Source organism: Melospiza melodia, chromosome 22, assembly GCF_035770615.1.
Source record: "Melospiza melodia melodia isolate bMelMel2 chromosome 22, bMelMel2.pri, whole genome shotgun sequence".
In the NCBI taxonomy this organism is placed as follows: Eukaryota; Metazoa; Chordata; class Aves; order Passeriformes; family Passerellidae; genus Melospiza; species Melospiza melodia.
The window spans coordinates 2,925,018-2,942,887 of NC_086215.1; the positions used below are offsets into that span (position 1 = coordinate 2,925,018).

At 50.5% G+C, this 17,870-nt stretch overlaps 1 protein-coding gene across 10 annotated transcripts in view; it reads right to left on the reverse strand.

Moving 5' to 3' along the window:
- The window catches only part of ZNF618 (zinc finger protein 618), a 153,005-nt gene that overhangs the window by 51,365 nt on the left and 83,770 nt on the right, over positions 1–17,870 (reverse strand). For 8 of the 10 annotated variants that reach the window (XM_063174585.1, XM_063174583.1, XM_063174581.1 and 5 more), the window contains exons 4-6: positions 14,251–14,346; positions 11,208–11,285; positions 4,490–4,528 (exon numbers count right to left, since the gene is read on the reverse strand). In XM_063174585.1, the coding sequence (XP_063030655.1) occupies positions 4,490–4,528; positions 11,208–11,285; positions 14,251–14,346 (213 nt within the window). The remainder of the gene's footprint in view (positions 1–4,489; positions 4,529–11,207; positions 11,286–14,250; positions 14,347–17,870) is intronic. The other 2 variants (XM_063174587.1, XM_063174584.1) reach the window with 1 other exon arrangement.

The window sequence follows — 17,870 nt, forward strand, 5'->3', positions numbered from 1 at the left end:
AGGGCTTAGAACTACCATGGACTGGGAGCACTACCTGCTGTCTCTGTTAACATTTGGTATTTTGGTATTGAAAGGCCTTTGCTGAGGTGAAATGAGGCAAGTGTCATATTAATATTTGCCAGAGCAACCTGAGTTCTGCCCTGGGCTGGTCTGAGGAGGCAGAGCACTGTAAGGAAGAGCAGCAGTGAGCAGGCAGAGCAAAGCTCCAGTACCTACACACACTCAGGTGAACTTGATGGGCAACCCTAAAACTCAGCTCCCCTTCAAGCTCTGCAAGCCAGTTATGGTTACTCTGAAGATGCTCCTGTACATAAACTCCTCTTTCCTACAGAAAAGGAGGGTACCACACTCCAACAGGCTGAATGTTCCAGCCACAGAATCAGAGTCCCAGATGGGTTAGGGTTGGAAGGGACCTCTAAAGATCACCTTGCCATGGGCAGGGACATCTTCCACTGTCCCAGGCTGCTCCCAGCCCTGCCCAGCCTGGCCTTGGGCACTGCCAGGGATCCAGGGGCAGCCACAGCTGCTCTGGGCACCCTGTGCCAGGGCCTGCCCACCCTGCCAGGGAACAATTCCTAATTCCCAATATCCCATCCAGCCCTGCCCTCTGTGATTCTGTGATTCTGTATCTGTGTCCCCAACCTGGGACATGTCACTGAACACAAGCCACTGAACACAGCCCACCCCAGAGCCTGGCACAGTGCAAACACCTGATCAGGTGAGAGGAGCTGCTGCCTCAGCCCTGTCCCTGCCCCCACAGGGCCCTGGCCCCCCTCTTGCCCTGGGTTTATTCAGGACCTGTCCTGGTGCCAAGAATGTCCCATGGAATGTGAGCAGCAGGAGGGAGACTGTTTGTTCCAGTTTGTAACTCCCCTAAACATGACTGGAATTCCCATGGAGAATGAGAGCGCAGAGCCAGCCCAAACACCTTCCCTGAGCACTTCCCAGAGCCCAGAGCAAACCACACGGGCATATGAGCATCTCAGAAAAGATTTCCAGACTCTTCTATGGGAACAGTCAGTGACCAGGTGTCAAACTAGCCACACCTGTCTAGGAAAAGATATTAAATTGACTATTTCTTTTCAAAATCACCCTCTTCTCTTCCTTGTCCCTGCCAGTTAAAGTTGGTAGCAGTCAGACAAGTCTCTTTAACACATTAGCACTGTGCGTTGCATTGTTTTCTTCTCTCTCATGTGGGAATTGTGGTCTTGGACCATGAGCCAAGGCTCAAAAAGGAGCTCCCAAAGCCATGCAGCCATGTCCCTGTGAGCACATCCCCTCCTCACCACCACAGAGCTGCGGCTCTTCAAGAATGCATCCAAAAAAATAAAGGGAGTCCCAGAGACACCATCTATTGACTATAAACCCCAAAGACTGAAAATAACCAACTAAATGAAGCAGTTTTTCCTCAAGTGAGTTTTCAAAGTGCTTTCCCAGCTGGAAAGTCTAAACACCACTGTCTCCTCTTTAGGCAGGCAGTGAACAAACAACAGCTCTCAGCTGAGTCCCAGCTGGCCCCACAGCTCCCTTCCTCCCAGGAAGAAAAAGGGCAGGATGGGCTCTCCCCAGGAGCCCCTCAGAGCTGAAGGCCAGGGCACATTCCAGCACAGCCTCACCCCCTGTCAGTCCCTCATCCTCCTGCAGCCCAGGCTCACTCACATGCACAGACTGGCTGCTCCAGGGCAGCCCAGCACAGCCACTGAGCCACAGCCCAGGTGCTCTGCACAGGCAGCAGCTGAGATGTCACCTGGCACTCAGGGCTGCCTTCACCAACACTTCTTGGGTCACCACTGGTGGCTGTGAGCAACAGCTGGCTCCAGCAAGTGACCATGGAGAAAATCTGAGCAGCTTTTCCAACCCTGCAGTTTGTGATGTGCACACACATCACCAATGTGTGGAATGTGCTGTAATGTCATGTAATGTGGTTATTATGTGAACTAATCCAGGGCCCCACTGCTGGGCAAGGGACTCCTCACTCACAGGTTCAGGATGGATGTAATCTATGCCCCACAGAGAAGCACAGGAGAGAAAACAACACCTTCCTGTATCCCTTAAATACTGAGAAAATTTGGGAGAGGGCAGCAAACCATGCCTGCAGAGACCATGAACATAGAGGTTCCCAATGAGACAGAAATAGCAGAGGAAGATTGGAACAATGCAGACATCTGTAAGAGAGAGGGTGTAAACAGCCAGATTGGGTCACAGAGAAACAGCAGTGCAGCAGTGGGCAAAGCAAAAATAGCAGGAAAGGAAAGATAAATAAGAAATTCCTAAAATATAATGAGGAGCAAACAGACTGACAAGGAAACAAGAGAGCCATTGAGTGGAAAAATGAGAAGAGACATGCAGAAGCAATGAGGGTAGGCCAGGGATTTAACCCAGCCTCAGAAGGGAAGGCACAGGGAGAAAAGAAGAGAGCTGAGTTGTTTCACTGCAGCATGAGGAGGGAAGATGGCTCTGTCAGGAAATTACAACCATGTGCACTTAGGCACAGCAGCACTGGCCCAGCAGTCCCACATCCACTCTGCAGGACAGGGGACATGTCCAGGCTGTCCCTCCAGCAGGGCATGGCCATGGTGGATCCTTCTTCCCCTTTCCCTACCCCACCATTCACCAGCTCCCAATTCTGCTGCCTGGGTTTTGCCTCCATCTCTTTCAGCTAGATGAGACTATTTTGGGATATGAGTGTGGCAGGTAAAAAGTAATTCCTGCACAAAGATGGAAGCATTTCCTGCCCCTCCTACTGCTCCATCTCCAGTGCCACCACAGCATCTCCTTGGGAGCCAGGAGTAGGGAGCAGCTGCTTCTTGATTTTCTCTCCCAGACTTCTGTCCATGATGTTCCCTTCTCCCCCTCTCTCCAGGACCCAGACACCACAGAAGAGGCATTTACATCCACAGAAATCCTTCTATAGCTCCAACAACATCGAGTCTGCCCACACAGCAAAGGTGTGAGCCCTCATGTCTTTTTCTCTCTTCATGCCTCACTCTGCCCTATCTTTTCCAGCCAAAAAAGTTCCCACAACAGGTGGGAAGGGGAGAAGCTGACTTACAGAAAAAAACCAAATCTCTCTTTGCACAAGGTGGTTCCCAAGCTCTGTCAAAACCACCCAACACTCAATCAGCAAGCCCAGGATGCACACAGCCTAGCCCAGAACACAGCCATGCCTGCCAGCAAAATTCAGAGCAAGGGAGCAAGGAGATGAGCCTGGAAAGCCTCAAAGTAATAGAACACCAACAGGCAGCTGAGCAATGACTGCAAGAGAGACAACAAAGGAGGTGACAGGAGCCTGGGAAGGAGTTTCCGTGCATAGAGCTGGACTCTGTCAAGGGACAGGCTCAGCTGCAGAGCCCAGCCTCCCCTGTGAGCAGTACACTGTGTGTACACACTGATGTGGGATGGCTGCTTGCTACTGAGATGTTTCAGCTCAGGGCTGAGGACCTCCATTCCCCACCTGCAGTGAAGTCAGTCCTGCTTCCTTTTGCAGACAGAAAGCCAAGACCCCCCCTATGCTAATGCCAATTGTTCACCTATCACAGAACACAGAGAAGAAAGAGTTCAGAAAAGGTAGTGTGGTTGTACTTTTTATTTTTCTTTACTATTTATCTAACATTTCTATACCCACCCAAGGTAAGTTTGGTGCTTCTAAGCTGCTGTCTGCAACTACCAATGTTGGGAACTTACCTTTCCAGTGGGAATCATGGCTCTCACCTAACACATAGCAAAACCCAGGTGGGCAGAGGCCTCGGGAGATCTCTGGTGTGACCTCCTGCTCAAAGCTGAGTCTGCTCCAAGCTCAGTCCTGGTTACTTGGGACTTTACCCAAACAGCCCCAACCTCACTTCTCTCCACTTCATGCCCACTATCTCTCAGTTCTTCTCCTGTCACCGGGATCTGCCCGGTTCCACCTTCCCCCCACCCCTCACAGCAGCCATGAGCGTGTCCCCAGCTCCCTCTGGTGCCACCTCTGCCCCGGCCCTCTCAGCCCTGGGCCGGCTCTGGCTCTCCCTCCCCAGGGCTGGGGCACACACCCAGAACTGCAGATTTAGGGTTTAAGAACCATACAGGGCTGGACGCCGCTAGAGGCTGGCGGTGCCCTGTCCTCCCCGGCAAAGGAGGCAGGGGGAGCTCCGCTCATGGTCCCCTCACACCGCTCAGCGGGCAGCTCCCGGGGCACCGCGCCCCCATCGCGGGCGGGACAGCGACAACCGTCTGAGCTGCTGGGCCGTGAGGAGCACCCCCGTGCCTGACAGACCCCCAGGCCGTGAGGAGCGGCCCCGCCGTGCCGTGAGAGACCCCGAGCCGTGCCCGCCGCCCCGCCGTGCCCGCCCGCTCGGCCCCGCCGCCTCCCGCCGCCATCTCCGCGGCGGGGCCGCCCCCTGCTGGCCGCCTGCGGTACGGCCCCGCCGCAGCCCCGGCCCCGCGGGGCCCTCGGGGAGCGGGACCCGCCCCGGCCCGGCCCGGCACACCCGCGCCCCGCTGTACTTACTGCCTTGTGAGGCTCCTTCCCCTGAGGCAGCTTCGGTGTCTGCAAAGAGAAAAAGCAGCGCTTAGATCCGCCGGCCGCGCTGCCCGGCCCCCACCGCCGCCCCGCTCGCTCCCTCGTTCTCCTCTCCGCCGCTCTGCCCGGAGTGCGAGGGCAGACATGGCCAACAAGGGCTTGTGGTCATATAATGCTCTGGGCTGGAAGGGACATTAAAGCCCATCTCGTTCCACCCCTGCCGTGGGCAGGGGCATCTTCCACTGTCCCAGGCTGCTCCAAGCCCCAGTGTCCAGCCTGGCCTTGGGCACTGCCAGGGATCCAGGGGCAGCCACAGCTGCTATGGGCACCCTGTTTCCCACCTCCCAGGGAACAATTCCTTCCTAATATCCCATCCATCCCTGCCCTCTGGCAGTGGGAGCCATTCCCTGTGTCCTGTCCCTCCATCCCTTGTCCCCAGTCCATCTCAGCTCTCCTGGAGCCCCTTCAGGCCCTGGCAGGGGCTCTGAGCTCTCCCTGGAGCTTCTCCTCTCCAGGTGAGCACCTCCAGCTCTGCCAGCCTGGCTCCAGCCCTGGAGCAGCTCCGTGGCCTCCTCTGGACACAATTATTTAACAGGCAAGTGCTGTGAACCCAGGAAAGCAAATGGTGGACAGTGCACCCGGCTCAGCTCCCGTGGGATTTGGCACAGCCGGCTCCACCACCGTGCCTGCCCTCCCCAGGCAGTGATGGCAAAGCCTCCACGAGAGATGGGCCACAAGAATTCCCCCAGGGTAATTCTATCCTGAAGGCAAGGTGATTCTGTCCTGAAGATTCTATTGCTGAAGGCAGATGGGAAAAGAAGGGAGAGAAAGCTCCCTCCACTGTCGTGCGTGGGACTGCAAGAAGCACACAGCAGAGATCGTGTTCAAACCCTAAATGAATGCAACAGGCAAAGCTGCGAGCTGGAAAACAAACCCCAAAGTTACAAGTCAAGTATCATAAACAATTAGGATTTCCAAGCCAGTTTGAAGTGTTTCATATTCATCCTAAATTACATATACTGTATGTCACATTACCTAATAATGTAACTGTGTTGCAAAATATTCCATATGTCTGTTGGAATGATGCTTGCACTGCACTGGAAACCACAGCTGCAGAATGGCACAGCATTTTTGAATTTAATATTTTCAACCTTAAGTAATGAACACTGTTTGCATTTAATTTCCTTATTTCTTCAAAATAATAAAAACAAATGATTGTGAGTTTGTGAATTTGTACATTTCTACTTGATTAACCTGCCTGATTAGATCATTCTTCTAGGCAATGGTATTAATTTGGCACGACTTCATAAACTCAGGGGCCAGATCAGAAACCCTCAGTGATACTGCAGAACCTCGACAGCAAAGCCCAGGATTTTTCCACAGCTGCTACTTGTTTGAATTCTCACCCACCATTCAAGGAAAAGCAGCTAAGGCACAATAGATTTATGCAAAATGCTGTCCTGGTGTTCACAAGCAACAGCATGAACAAATCATAAAAGATAATGCACTATTTAAATAGCTTTAAAAAGTACTTCAGTCAAATTTAACAAGAATCAGGCAACACACAAAATTTGAGGAAGAGCCATTTCTGAACTGTGTCAAGAAATGTTGTTACTCTTAGTCACAGACAGACTAAAGTATTCATGAATTAAAAAATTACCAACTAAAAATCCCCTTACAGCCCACTCTATATCACCTTTGAGGTCAGACCAAGTAATTCCAGTTGTGAAACAAAAGACAAATTTCTGAGAAAGTTGCAAAAGACAGTAAGAATAGGGAGGTGGGCAGGGAAGCTGGAAAATGGGCCAGTTAACTCCTCTGTCCCAAGAAGCTTTCTTCATTTCACTTGAGTATCTGCTGCAGACTGGGAAATGTGCACAGGAAAATGGATCTTGGGATGCAGGGCAGAGGGCAAAAAACCTCCCCAAAATAATCTGATATTCTCAGCAACAAATAAACAAATGAATCTCAACTTTCCATGGCTCAGGAACACCATATCTCCTCTAGTTTTCTACTCCTCACCTCAAAATCCTTTCAGTGACAGAACCACTTTAACTCAGACTCCAAAAAATGTGCGCTTTGGAAAAAAGCATTTTTCCATATTCACCATTTGAATGAGTCATCTTCCTTTTCATATTTTTTGAATTGAGCAGAACCCATTCTTGGAAAACATTAATCTGAAACTTGAAAAGCTTTGCGAAGTTTTTAACTGGTGAAACTCAAAACTTGGCCTGAAGAATCCAGCCCTGCTCAGAGCATCCAGGATCTGTTCTGGTGAGGGGGGCTCAGCCCTCAGCTGGCACAGCCCTGTGGGGAGGACACGGAGAGCTGAGGGGCTTGGAGGGAGGCAATGCAACAACTTATAATGTAAATAAATAATAATGGAAAACAACTTGAGCAAAATCATCAGTCAGCCCAGAAAAGCTTATCTGGAAACAGAGAACTTCCACCAATTCTTGGGTTAGAGGCGATATATCCTGCGAGGGTTAAACTCGAGCCTTGCTCTTTTCTTTCTTTGCTTTTGGAAGAATTCTCCTTTGGGTACAAATCTCCCTTGCTTGGCCTCAGCCCAGAGGTTTATAAATTTGCTGTTTGAAAGTCTAATAAAGCAATTTCAGCCTTTTTTTTTTTTTTTTTGGTAGTTATCTAAAAGTGAAATAATTTTCCTGACTCAAAACATGCAGATGCTTTGCTGCTCATGTTGCTTAAACACCACCCAACTGTACAAAGCAGAACTTTCTAGCTGACTAACTCCTGAAGACAATCCAAACCTTTTAATGACCTGAAAAACCCCACACAGCTAAAATAAAAGCACCGTAAGCAAAACATTTTGAAGCCCTGGGTTGCGTGTAGGCGCAGCAGTAACATTTGGCACAGAGCCTTCCGTCGGCACCGGGAACGCGCAGCCCCTCTGCTGCAGCTGAACTCCAGCAGGAGAAGGAGCCGGGATCCTGCAGGGCTGCACAGCAGCTCACAAAGGAGCCTTTCAGCTCCACAACATAACTTTTTTGTTGGGTTTCTTCTTTATTTTATTTGTGAGTTTTAGGGAGGCAAAGGGGAAGGAACACAACCTTTTCCTTTGTTCCTCGATGAAACATAGTGGGAAAGTTTCTTACCTACATTTCTGGTTCTTTGCAGAACCCTTAGATGGGGATTTCCATGCCTGGATCTCAGCTTTTGGGGGAAAGCAGAATGGGAACTTGTTCCTGCAGGGCAGCACGTCCTGAAGCAGAGCTGCCTCAGAATTCTGCAAACTGCCAGAGCACTCGCTGCCTGAATTCTCCAGCCAATGCTCAGCACCACAGGGAAGGCTCAATAAACAAAGAAAATGCTCTGTTTTATAACATAAACTCCCCTGCTTCTGAAGGCAGACAAGAAAAGAAATCAGCCTCAAGAACACGGGTCACCTCCAACGCAGCTTGTCTGCCACAGGGAGCTGGAGTGGAGGCAGGTGCAGCTATAAAAAAATCCAGAAAATTTCTCAAAAAAATGCTCATTGCAAAGAAAAATGTGATGTTGCCAGGGCGAAACTCTTCATGTGGAACCGAACAGCTGAAAGGATGAGAAGACAGCAAGTTCTGCACAGGGCAAAACAAGCAGTGGATAAGGACAGATTGACTGCACGAGCAGAGAGGGTGACAGACCTTCCCCCTGCTGTAAGGCTCAGGTGGGCCCTGGACACAAAAACCAGCTCAGAAATAACCCAGATCAAAGCAAGGACAACTAGAGGCCCCCAAAAGTTGCATTTTGTGTCACTGAGTGGTGACAGGCTGATGACAAAAACGTTTTGTTCTGCCACAAAGGTCCAAAGCAGACCAACACCAGTTTCTCTGCTCTCTCCTGGCCTGAGCCTTTTCTGTCTCCTGCTCTGTCACCTGCAGCACCACCCCAGGGCCCATTAGTGACACAGGAACCACACAGACAAACAGAGAGCAGAGGGGTTGGGGTGTATCCTTCAGCAAATCTTAAACAGCAGCTATTACTGCTGGAATGGCCAAAAAAACCTAAAGAGAAGAAAGGAGCCTCAGTTTGTTCTAGCTCCTGTGATGCTGAGCTGGGGAGTCTCCTAGGATTGGGAAAGGCAGATGTTACGTGACTGATGGGTGGCCAGACCTTGGGAACACCATGGCTGGCACCATCCTGCCAAAAGGGAATCCAGGTTCTGCCACTGCAGTCCAGCTCCCCCCTTTCTGCCCAGCCAGAAAGAAACGACTGAAAGATTCAGGACTGGAGTTTCTGGCAGCTGAGAACTGCACGGGCTGGGCCAAGGGAGCTCACATTGCAGTGCTTCGAGGAAAGCAGCCCTGGGAGAGCTGGCTGCCAGTGCCCTGGCACTGGATCTGAGACACAGACTGGAGATCACTGGAGAACAGCAACGTGCAGCCATCCCACCATGTTATCCTGTTTGTCCCCTGGGGCAGCACCAGCCCCTTCTCCTCTGTGAAGCCTTGGGGCAGTAAAAGCATCTTTCACAAAAATCCCCTTCACTCATGCAGTCTTCTGCCATCCCAGCACCATTCCTGGTCCAGTCCATGCACAGCTCACACTGGATAATACCACACAGGCCTTCCCTCCAAAAAATCCTTCCTTCTTTTTTGCTACCCATCCTTAACCTTTCAGGTTATATGTAATAATAATTATATATATATATATATATATATATATATATATATATATATATATATATATAATATATTATATATTATATATATATAATAACCTGCAGGTTTTTCCTCTGTAGCCAGGCACACTCTGCCCAGTGCCTCAGCTCCCCACTGCCAGAGCTGCATCATGTTTGCAGTTTCATTCCTTGCTGAAGAGTGTAGATGAACAAATAACTCATTTGTATTTTTATTGTCTTAAAGCAATTTGAATGCACTTTAAATGTAACTACTACATGAATCCACTTACAGTAACATAAACCAACACTTTCTAAGTATCACAGATATAAATTCTGCTTCTCCATCACTGATGTGAGAATTAGTGATAAATTTCCACATTCTGAATTTTGAAAATTTTCATCTTCTGCAACTACACATGACAAAGACCTTGGAAGCAAAAGGTAAAGTCATGTCTCCACTGAGTTCATGTCAAAACTATGGACATCAAATGTACAGGTCTATGTTGATGCACCCATATAATTTAATATATTGCTTAATTTTATTATCAAAATATAAATGAATACAAATTAATTAGATCACACACTAGGAGGTGACATCATACTAACAGAGCTCCTAAAATTCCAGCCAAATTAAAGGTCCCATGGTGCTTGGGGAAGAGAAGTAAAATAAAAGCAATCCTTGTCCCACATTTAAAGACTACAATTATTATTGCAAAATTGTTGCAATGCTGTGATGTAATGGTGAAGCATATCCCTGTTATTTTAGGATTCTTTTTTCCTTAAGCCACAGAGTGAAGCTACTTGAAGCTATATTTAAAGGACTTTAAGGAATTTTGTTGGTATTTAGAAAAGAAATACCAGCATGGAAAAACAATTCTGTGTATCCAGAAGTACAGAAGCAGCTCTGTGATATTAAACAGCACACAAGGAATATGCAACCATGCAATTAAGGATGTGTTATGAGACTGTGACAAACTCTGAACACTTCTCAGCTGTGCATGTGCTGACTTTTGAGAGTTTGAGCATTTAAAACTTGATATTAGCCTTCATTATTCCTGGATTTTCAACCACTGGTTACACTTGAGGAGCTAAAGCAGATGCTCCTGCCAGCCTGGCACAGTGACTCCAGTGCTCACCTCAGGGACAGGAGACAAACCCAGAGAAAGGCTCAGGGGGAGCTGGTTTGCAGTCCCTGCTGTTTTGGTATTTCAGAGCTCCAAATCCTGCAAACTACACTTTGATTGAATAAAGCACCTCAAACTTTCACATTTCTGCAATTAAGCAACATTGGATTGCTCAGTCTTACAGAAACCCCAGATCAAGCCACTCCTGACCAGGCACGAGACCTTTCACACACACAGTGCATTTGGGAAGTGACTCAGCTGACAGCAGGGGCACAGGGGCAGCTCAAGGAGCATTTTGATTTGAATATAAAAATACAGCAGTCACAATGCCCATATCTGATTTATATCCTCCCAGGCTGACTTCTCAGGGGTGGATGGAACTCCCAGCTGGGCAGGAGCACAGAGCACCTCAGGGAGATGCCACCACACTGCTGGCATTGGGACCTGCCAAGCAAAACTCCGTGATCTGAGCACACAGGGATGCCCCTCAACAGCCCTGGGCACTAAATACTGCCCTGAACACAGGAGCTGCTCCTGACCTGGGGAGAAATATTGCTGGAGTTAAGAGCCACAAAGCTGAGACAGCCCCAACGTTTATCACTGGGCCCCTCTCAGTGGGAAGCCCAGAGAAGAATTACTGGTGACCAGGGAAGCAGCAGAGCAACCTTCAAGACCTTCCTGAAAATAGACCTAAAATCACAGAATATCCAGGAGGGGACCCTCCAGGATCATCCAGGGGTCCAACTCCTGTCCCTGCCCAGACCCCCCACCCTGGGCACCCCTGGCAGCGCTGCCCAAAGGCTCCTGGAGCTCTGGCAGCCTCGGGGCCGTGCCCATTGCCTGGGCAGCCTGGGCAGTGCCAGCACCCTCTGGGGGCAGAGCCTTGCCCTGAGCACCTGCCTGACCATCCCCTGAACCTGCATTATCCAGGATTCCCGAGATTGCAGCAGGACTGAGATACCTCTGTGTGCTCGCACGTGGGTCTGGAAACAGTTGTAATACTTGTACTTCTTCCCACAAATTCCACACTCGTAAGACCCTGAAAAACAAGAGAGAGAAGCACACATCACCGTGAGAGTTCAGGGAAAACAGCCTCCCTGCACACTGGTCCATAAACTGCAAGCAAAAGGGTGCACTTGACAGCAAAGTCATTTTTGGACTGTTCATGGAGATAAATGCAGGAAATCACTATCCCAGACACTATTCTGTCTGTCAGCCTTATTTAAGATTCCTTGGCATATTACCCTGAACTTACATTTTCAGTGTATCTTTTTAACTTTGCTAACGTGAAAGGGCCACTCTCAAAATAGCCTGACTTATAATTTTATAATAATGACTAATGTTTCCTATGGACAGAAATAACCTTGAATTACTTTTCAGTAAGTTCCTAGTAGCTGGGAAAAAATCCTTTTCAACTGAAAAAAGAAGGCAATATGTTATCTTGAGGCCTGGAGTTTTCAAAATTTCTCAAGAAATGCACAATGTACAAATTTCCCAAGAAACCCACAGAGATTTGGTAAATATCCACCCAGAGGAAACCAAATAGATACAAATAGAACTTTTGCCCTTTTTAAGAAAAAGCACATGACCACAGTAGTCTCTCTTCTCAATTTGTGTCTCTAATTCCAGAAAACACACATCTGCAAACAGTCATTTGAAATGAAACCAGAGGAAAAGAGCTGGGAGAACCATTTGTAATGATGAAATTATGCCATGAATTTAGACTCTTTTGTTATTGAACAGGCAGACAGAAATTTCCTTAGATTTGTTACTTGAGTTGATTCAATCTCTTTTTCCTACTTTGCTGCACAGTCTATAAATTCACTTTCCAGGCTCTTATTTGCAGAATGCACTGCATTTCTTAACTGTCCACCAGAGCTGTGGAACTGGGATCCCCTTGGTGCTCTTTGGAGAGGGTGAGAGCATCACTTGACTGAAGAGGAGGTGGGAGAAAAAAGGGCTGAATAAATTTGGTATGAATGCAGAATTTCATTTCCATGCACATTTCCTCACACGACCTTGAAACAATCTTTTCCTGACCATGCCAAACAGCAGAACTCAGGGAGGAGCCACAAACAAGAACAAAACCATTGACACACACCCAGATAAACATTCCCAAATGCATTTCACAGCAATACTCACCTGGAGCTACTCAAAGTGAGCTCTAGCCAGGAACCAGCCAGGATGCAGTCTGAACACACTATGCCCACGGTCCTTTTACCCTTCCCATGTCCCATTCTTACAGCTTGGGAAGAAATCACCCCCCTGAGAGTGTCAGAGCCCTGAACTCCCTGCCCATCTCTGATAGCACCACCTGGGGCTGTGTCCTGGGCTGGGGAGGCTCCTTTGTCACTGATGCTGAAAGAGGCCACTCGCCACAGTCCGATACACCAGAGTACCCAGCTGAAAAAATGCTCCCATACTCTGATAGCACAGATAGCACTTGGCTGTATCTGATCTGCTCCAGAGCATTTTTATTATCACAGCTCACTGTATTTTATAGAGATATCAGCTGTGGGACAGTCACCACCTGTGGTCACTCCTCACAGGCTGCCTGGTGAAACCTGGGCTGTCAGCAGGTCAGCAGCGTCTGCCAGCCCTCACTCCCGTGCTCAAGGACTGATTCTTTTCACCACCAACCTCCACAATTCTCTTATGAAAACTCTTGGAGCTGGAGCCCCAAAGCAGCAGATGAGAGCACTCACCATGCCCTGGGCCCTGCAAACAGGAGCCCTGAGCACAGCTGAGGCTCAGCTGAACCAACAGCAAGATGTCACTGATGCCCACCCACATCCCAGCAGTGCTGGCTGCACATGGAGCACTGGGAAGAGTGGGAATGGCTCCAGAGGAGGCCACTGAGTTAATCACAGGGCTGGAGCCCTCAGAGCCCCTGTCAGGGCCTAAAGGGGCTCCAGGAGAGCTGGAGAGGGACTGGGGACAAGGCCTGGAGGGACAGGACACAGGGAATGGCTCCCACTGCCAGAGGGCAGGGCTGGATGGGATACTGGGAATTAGGAATTGTTCCCTGGCAGGGTGGGCAGGCCCTGGCACAGGGTGCCCAGAGCAGCTGTGGCTGCCCCTGGATCCCTGGCAGTGCCCAAGGCCAGGCTGGGCAGGGCTGGGAGCAGCCTGGGACAGTGGGAGGTGTCCCTGCCATGGCAGGTCCCTTCCAGCCCAAAGCATTCTGTGATTCTGTGAGTTGGTGCAAACAGGTCAAACACAGTGAGGGGCTCTAGGCTGAATTTTCTTCCCCATTTTTATTGTATTTCCTACTTCCTCTGGAGACAGTCTATGGCACATAAATGCACTGTGCAGCTCTCCAAGAAGGTCAGCTGTGCAGTAACTGTGCAGTGCCTTCCCTCTGCACTGTGAACCCATGCAGGGGCTGCAGCCCTCATGCAGGGGCTGTGCTGGACACCAGGGGCAGAAGCTGAGGGACCATGTGTGCCAGGCCAGGGCTTCTGTGCAGGTGTCCTGGAGCTGCCAGGTGTCAAGTAGAACCCAGGGAAGGTTGGATTCAACTTTGAGGGGGACACCTGCACTCACCCTCTGCCCACAGGTGGTAGAGCAGTGGCCCAGGAGCACAGGGACTTGGGGAGGGTGTGAGGGAGCTGTGTTACAGACCTGAGGCAGAGACACGGCTCAGCAGTCACAGCTGTGTGCTCAGCTCACCACAGGCCCTTATGTTAGAGAAAGGAGGGGTGACTTGCCAAAAAAATGGGTTGTTAGAGGGGAGGAAAGGTGAAGAGGAGGAAGAAGGACATCACTGCGTGTCAAGGCCTTGCAGAGAACACGCCCAGGTGGCCTTGGACACCAACAGTGAGGTCCTTTTCACTCAGGGTGTGTCATGCAGGTGGGGAAGGTTTGGGGTTAGTTGGTGCACTTGGGTGGGCCAGGCTTTTCCTGAGCCTTGCAGCTGGAATCTGGGCAATGCACCCCTTGCTTCCAGAGCTTCCTTTGCTCCCTGAGCCCTGGTTAGACTTTCACACCCTTCCATCACATACCGGACGTGTATCTCAATGCATGGTCAAAAATCCAGGTCCCTGAATATCGATTTCGTGTATATCCAACGGAAGAGTCACGTTCCACTGCTTTTCCATCTAAATTGTGCAAAAAGAAATCAGAAAAAAGCCCTTAAAGTGGATGCATTTCCAAGGAACAATGATGGCTGAAGCCTATTAAAAATTTCCAAGACCCATCTGTCCCTGTGGCTTCCTGACAAGATGTCAGAGGTCTCACAGAATTTCTTAAGGCTTCTGCAGTACTATTTTACCTCACCAGGGAGAATCCAAAGTGCTCTTGAATTTCATATGCTGAGCAGCTCAGCAAGTGAAATATCAGCACCATGGCATGAACCCAATGTGTGCATGGGAGGTGGACAGAGGCTCAGAGCAGAAGGATTCTCTCTTCACTCTGTCTCAGAAACATTTCTGATTTAATGCATTACTGAAAAAGTCCTCTCCAAAATGTTCCTTGTAAAGCACCAGATTGGGAGAGCAGATTGAGAGCTTAAGGAGTCTTGTATCAAACTTCTCCTGATCAGCTCACAGATAACTCAGCCTTCCAGGACACAAATACTGATCTGATGCTATTCCCAACAGGAGGAAAAGATCCACATCTCATAAACAGTCTCTCCCTCTTTCTCCCCAGTTACAACAGAAGTGCCTTTGCTTTTCCTCTCCTCTCCTCTCCAGACAGCTCCATGGGACTTCTGTGCCTGTCTGCCCTGACTTCCCTGCCCTGAGAAGGATCCATGTGCTGTGGCTCTTCAAGTGCCCCTGGCCTGAGGTCAGCACGTGAATCTTGCCAGAAGAAAGAAGTGAAGAACAGGGAATGTGGCACCCTTGAGCTGTGCAGGGCTGGGACACCTGGGGTACCCTGGGGGTGCACGGGATCCACAGCAGCTGCAGCTGACAGGAGCCAGCTGAGAGCCAGCCTCTCCTCTTGGGATGCCAGAGAGGGACTCCACAGGACTGAAAGACTTCTGTGGAAAAGCAGCTGAAAGGAAAATGGCCCAAACCCACCAACAGCTCTTTGGCTGGGGACTGTGGCCACTGTCCCCAACCGTCCCACCCAGTACAGCCCCTTCCAGCCCCCACAGGGTTTGGGATGCTCCACACGGATGGAGGCAGAGTCTGGAGTGCTGGGAGAGACAGGAGCTGGTGCAAACAGGAGGCAAAAAACACAAGGCCTGGTTTGATGTAAGCACTGCAAGGGAATAGCAGCAACTGAGCTGGGAATCCCTTTTATAAATTGCTCCAAGTAACAACTAAAATATAAATAGAGCAGATGTGTGACTCAGAAAAGAGACGTAAATCTTGTAATGTGCATTTCAGCCACGTCCCAAGGCTGAGCCCTGCAGGAAAACTGTCACTTGGAGCCACATGTGCCCCTCAGCACCCTGGTCCCAGCTCAGACACATCCCCCATTTAACCAACTGTCCCCAGCACCCCCTGAAGGGACACAGGCTGAGGGTTGGCAATTCCACACAGGAGAGGGGTTCATTCACTCCTGAGTCACCACTTCATCAGGATTTGCTATTAAAACAACCCTTTTCAACACCTCCAGTCTCAGCTGCCCCCATGAAGGTGAATAAAATCCCACCAAAGCCTTGCCTGTCTGCATGGAGGAGGGGATTCAGATCCAGGGCAAGGACAGCTCCTGGAAGTGCTGGGAGCAGCAGCAGAGTCACAAAGCCTTTGCTCCAGAGGCAGGAGGCACCAGCAGCATCAGCAGGTCACACTTCTGGGCTGCTCCAGTGCAGCAGCTGGAATGGCCAGTGAAGAGCTGGAATGGCCAGTGAGGAGCTGGAATGGCCAGTGAAGAGCTGGAATGGCCAGTGGGGCAGCTGGAATGGCCAGTGGGGCAGCTGGAATGGCCAGTGAGGAGCTGGAATGGCCAGTGGGGCAGCTGGAATGGCCAGTGAGGAGCTGGAATGGCCAGTGAAGAGCTGGAATGGCCAGTGGGGCAGCTGGAATGGCCAGTGAGGAGCTGGAATGGCCAGTGAAGAGCTGGAATGGCCAGTGGGGCAGCTGGAATGGCCAGTGAAGAGCTGGAATGGCCAGTGGGGCAGTGGCACATGAGGCACATTCCTGGTGTGAGGTCCCCTGGTGTGTGCAGAGATGGGCACAGTGCCTGTGTGTGATCCCATGGGGACAGAGCTCAGCAAACACAAGGAGCTGGGCACCACGGGCTGTGCACACAGCACAGGACCCAGTGGCCAGACAGAAGTTACTCAGAGCCACCTCCCCAAAAACGAGGGCCATGTCAATGGCAGACAGGGGCACCTCCAGGGCTCTGTTCACAAAGGAATTGGCACCAACCCCATCACCTCCACACCAAACTGCCTTTAAGGAAGCCCAGGCTTTACAATGACCAATACAATGTGTGTTCCACTAGAAAATGCCCTTCCAGACAGAAGCTCTCCAGTTTATCTGGCTTTCAACCACCACTTGTGACTGGTCAGTGAATCTGTCCCTCTCCCCACAGTGTCCATACCTTGTGAGTGTCCCTTAACACCAGTCTGTCCCCAACACTCCACAGGGAAAACACAGAATCACAGAACCGTGGAACAGTCTGAACTAAAAGGACCCCCCAGGATCCCCCAGCCCAGCCCCTGCCCTGCCCAGCCCCCCCAGCAGCCCCACCCTGGGCACCCCTGGCAGCGCTGCCCAAAGGCTCCTGGAGCTCTGGCAGCCTCGGGGCCGTGCCCATTCCCTGGGCAGCCTGGGCAGTGCCAGCACCCTCTGGGGGCAGAGCCTTGCCCTGAGCTCCAGCCTGAGCTGCCCTGGCCCAGCCCCAGCCGTGCCCTGGCTCCTGTCCCTGAGCAGAGATCAGAGCTGCCCCTTGCAAGGAGCTGCAATCCCTGCTGAGCTCTGCCCTCTCTGCTTTGCTGCAGCTGAACAATCCCAGTGCCTTCAGCAGCTCCTCACTGGCTTCCCCTCCAGTCCACCCAAGTCAGTCAGAGCCAAAGCCCCCTCCCCACTGCACAGCCAAGCTGAGCTGGAAACCAGCACTGCCAGGGGACACCAACTGCACAGCAGCTGCTGCTGCCCAGCCAGGAGCTGTGGGGAGAAGAGGGTCCTGTGGGACAGACACCCAAGCTGCAGATGCTTTCTCCAAGGGCTGGTGGCCTTGGCTGGAGGAGAAGCTCCCATTGCTGCCCATCAGTCATAGCTCCACCTCTCCCTCCCAGGGCAGCAGGGATCAAGCTTTGCCCGTGTAAGGATCAAGAGTTGCAGAGGCACAAAAACTCTGAAAATACACAGAGTATTTCTTCCAAATTGTAAAGTCTTCATGTCAGAAATAGTTCTGGACTTCTTAGGCTTTCCCTAGCTAGACCTGCATAGACAGCACTGACCTCCTGCCCTGCTGTTCTTAGTGGCTGTCCTGTGGTGGAAAGGAGGACAGGAAGAACAACGATGCTTCTGAGACAATCACCAGCTAAGGACATCTCCTGGGTTTCCTAATGATAATGTTGATAATGATCAACAAAACCCAGGAGGAAATCCAACATCAATTCCTCTTTTCTCTCCTCCTGCAGGACAAACCAACCCCAAGTGCAATGCTGGGCAGCTCAAATCAGCCTTCTCCTGAGTCCCTTAAAGGAAACCTGGTCCAACTG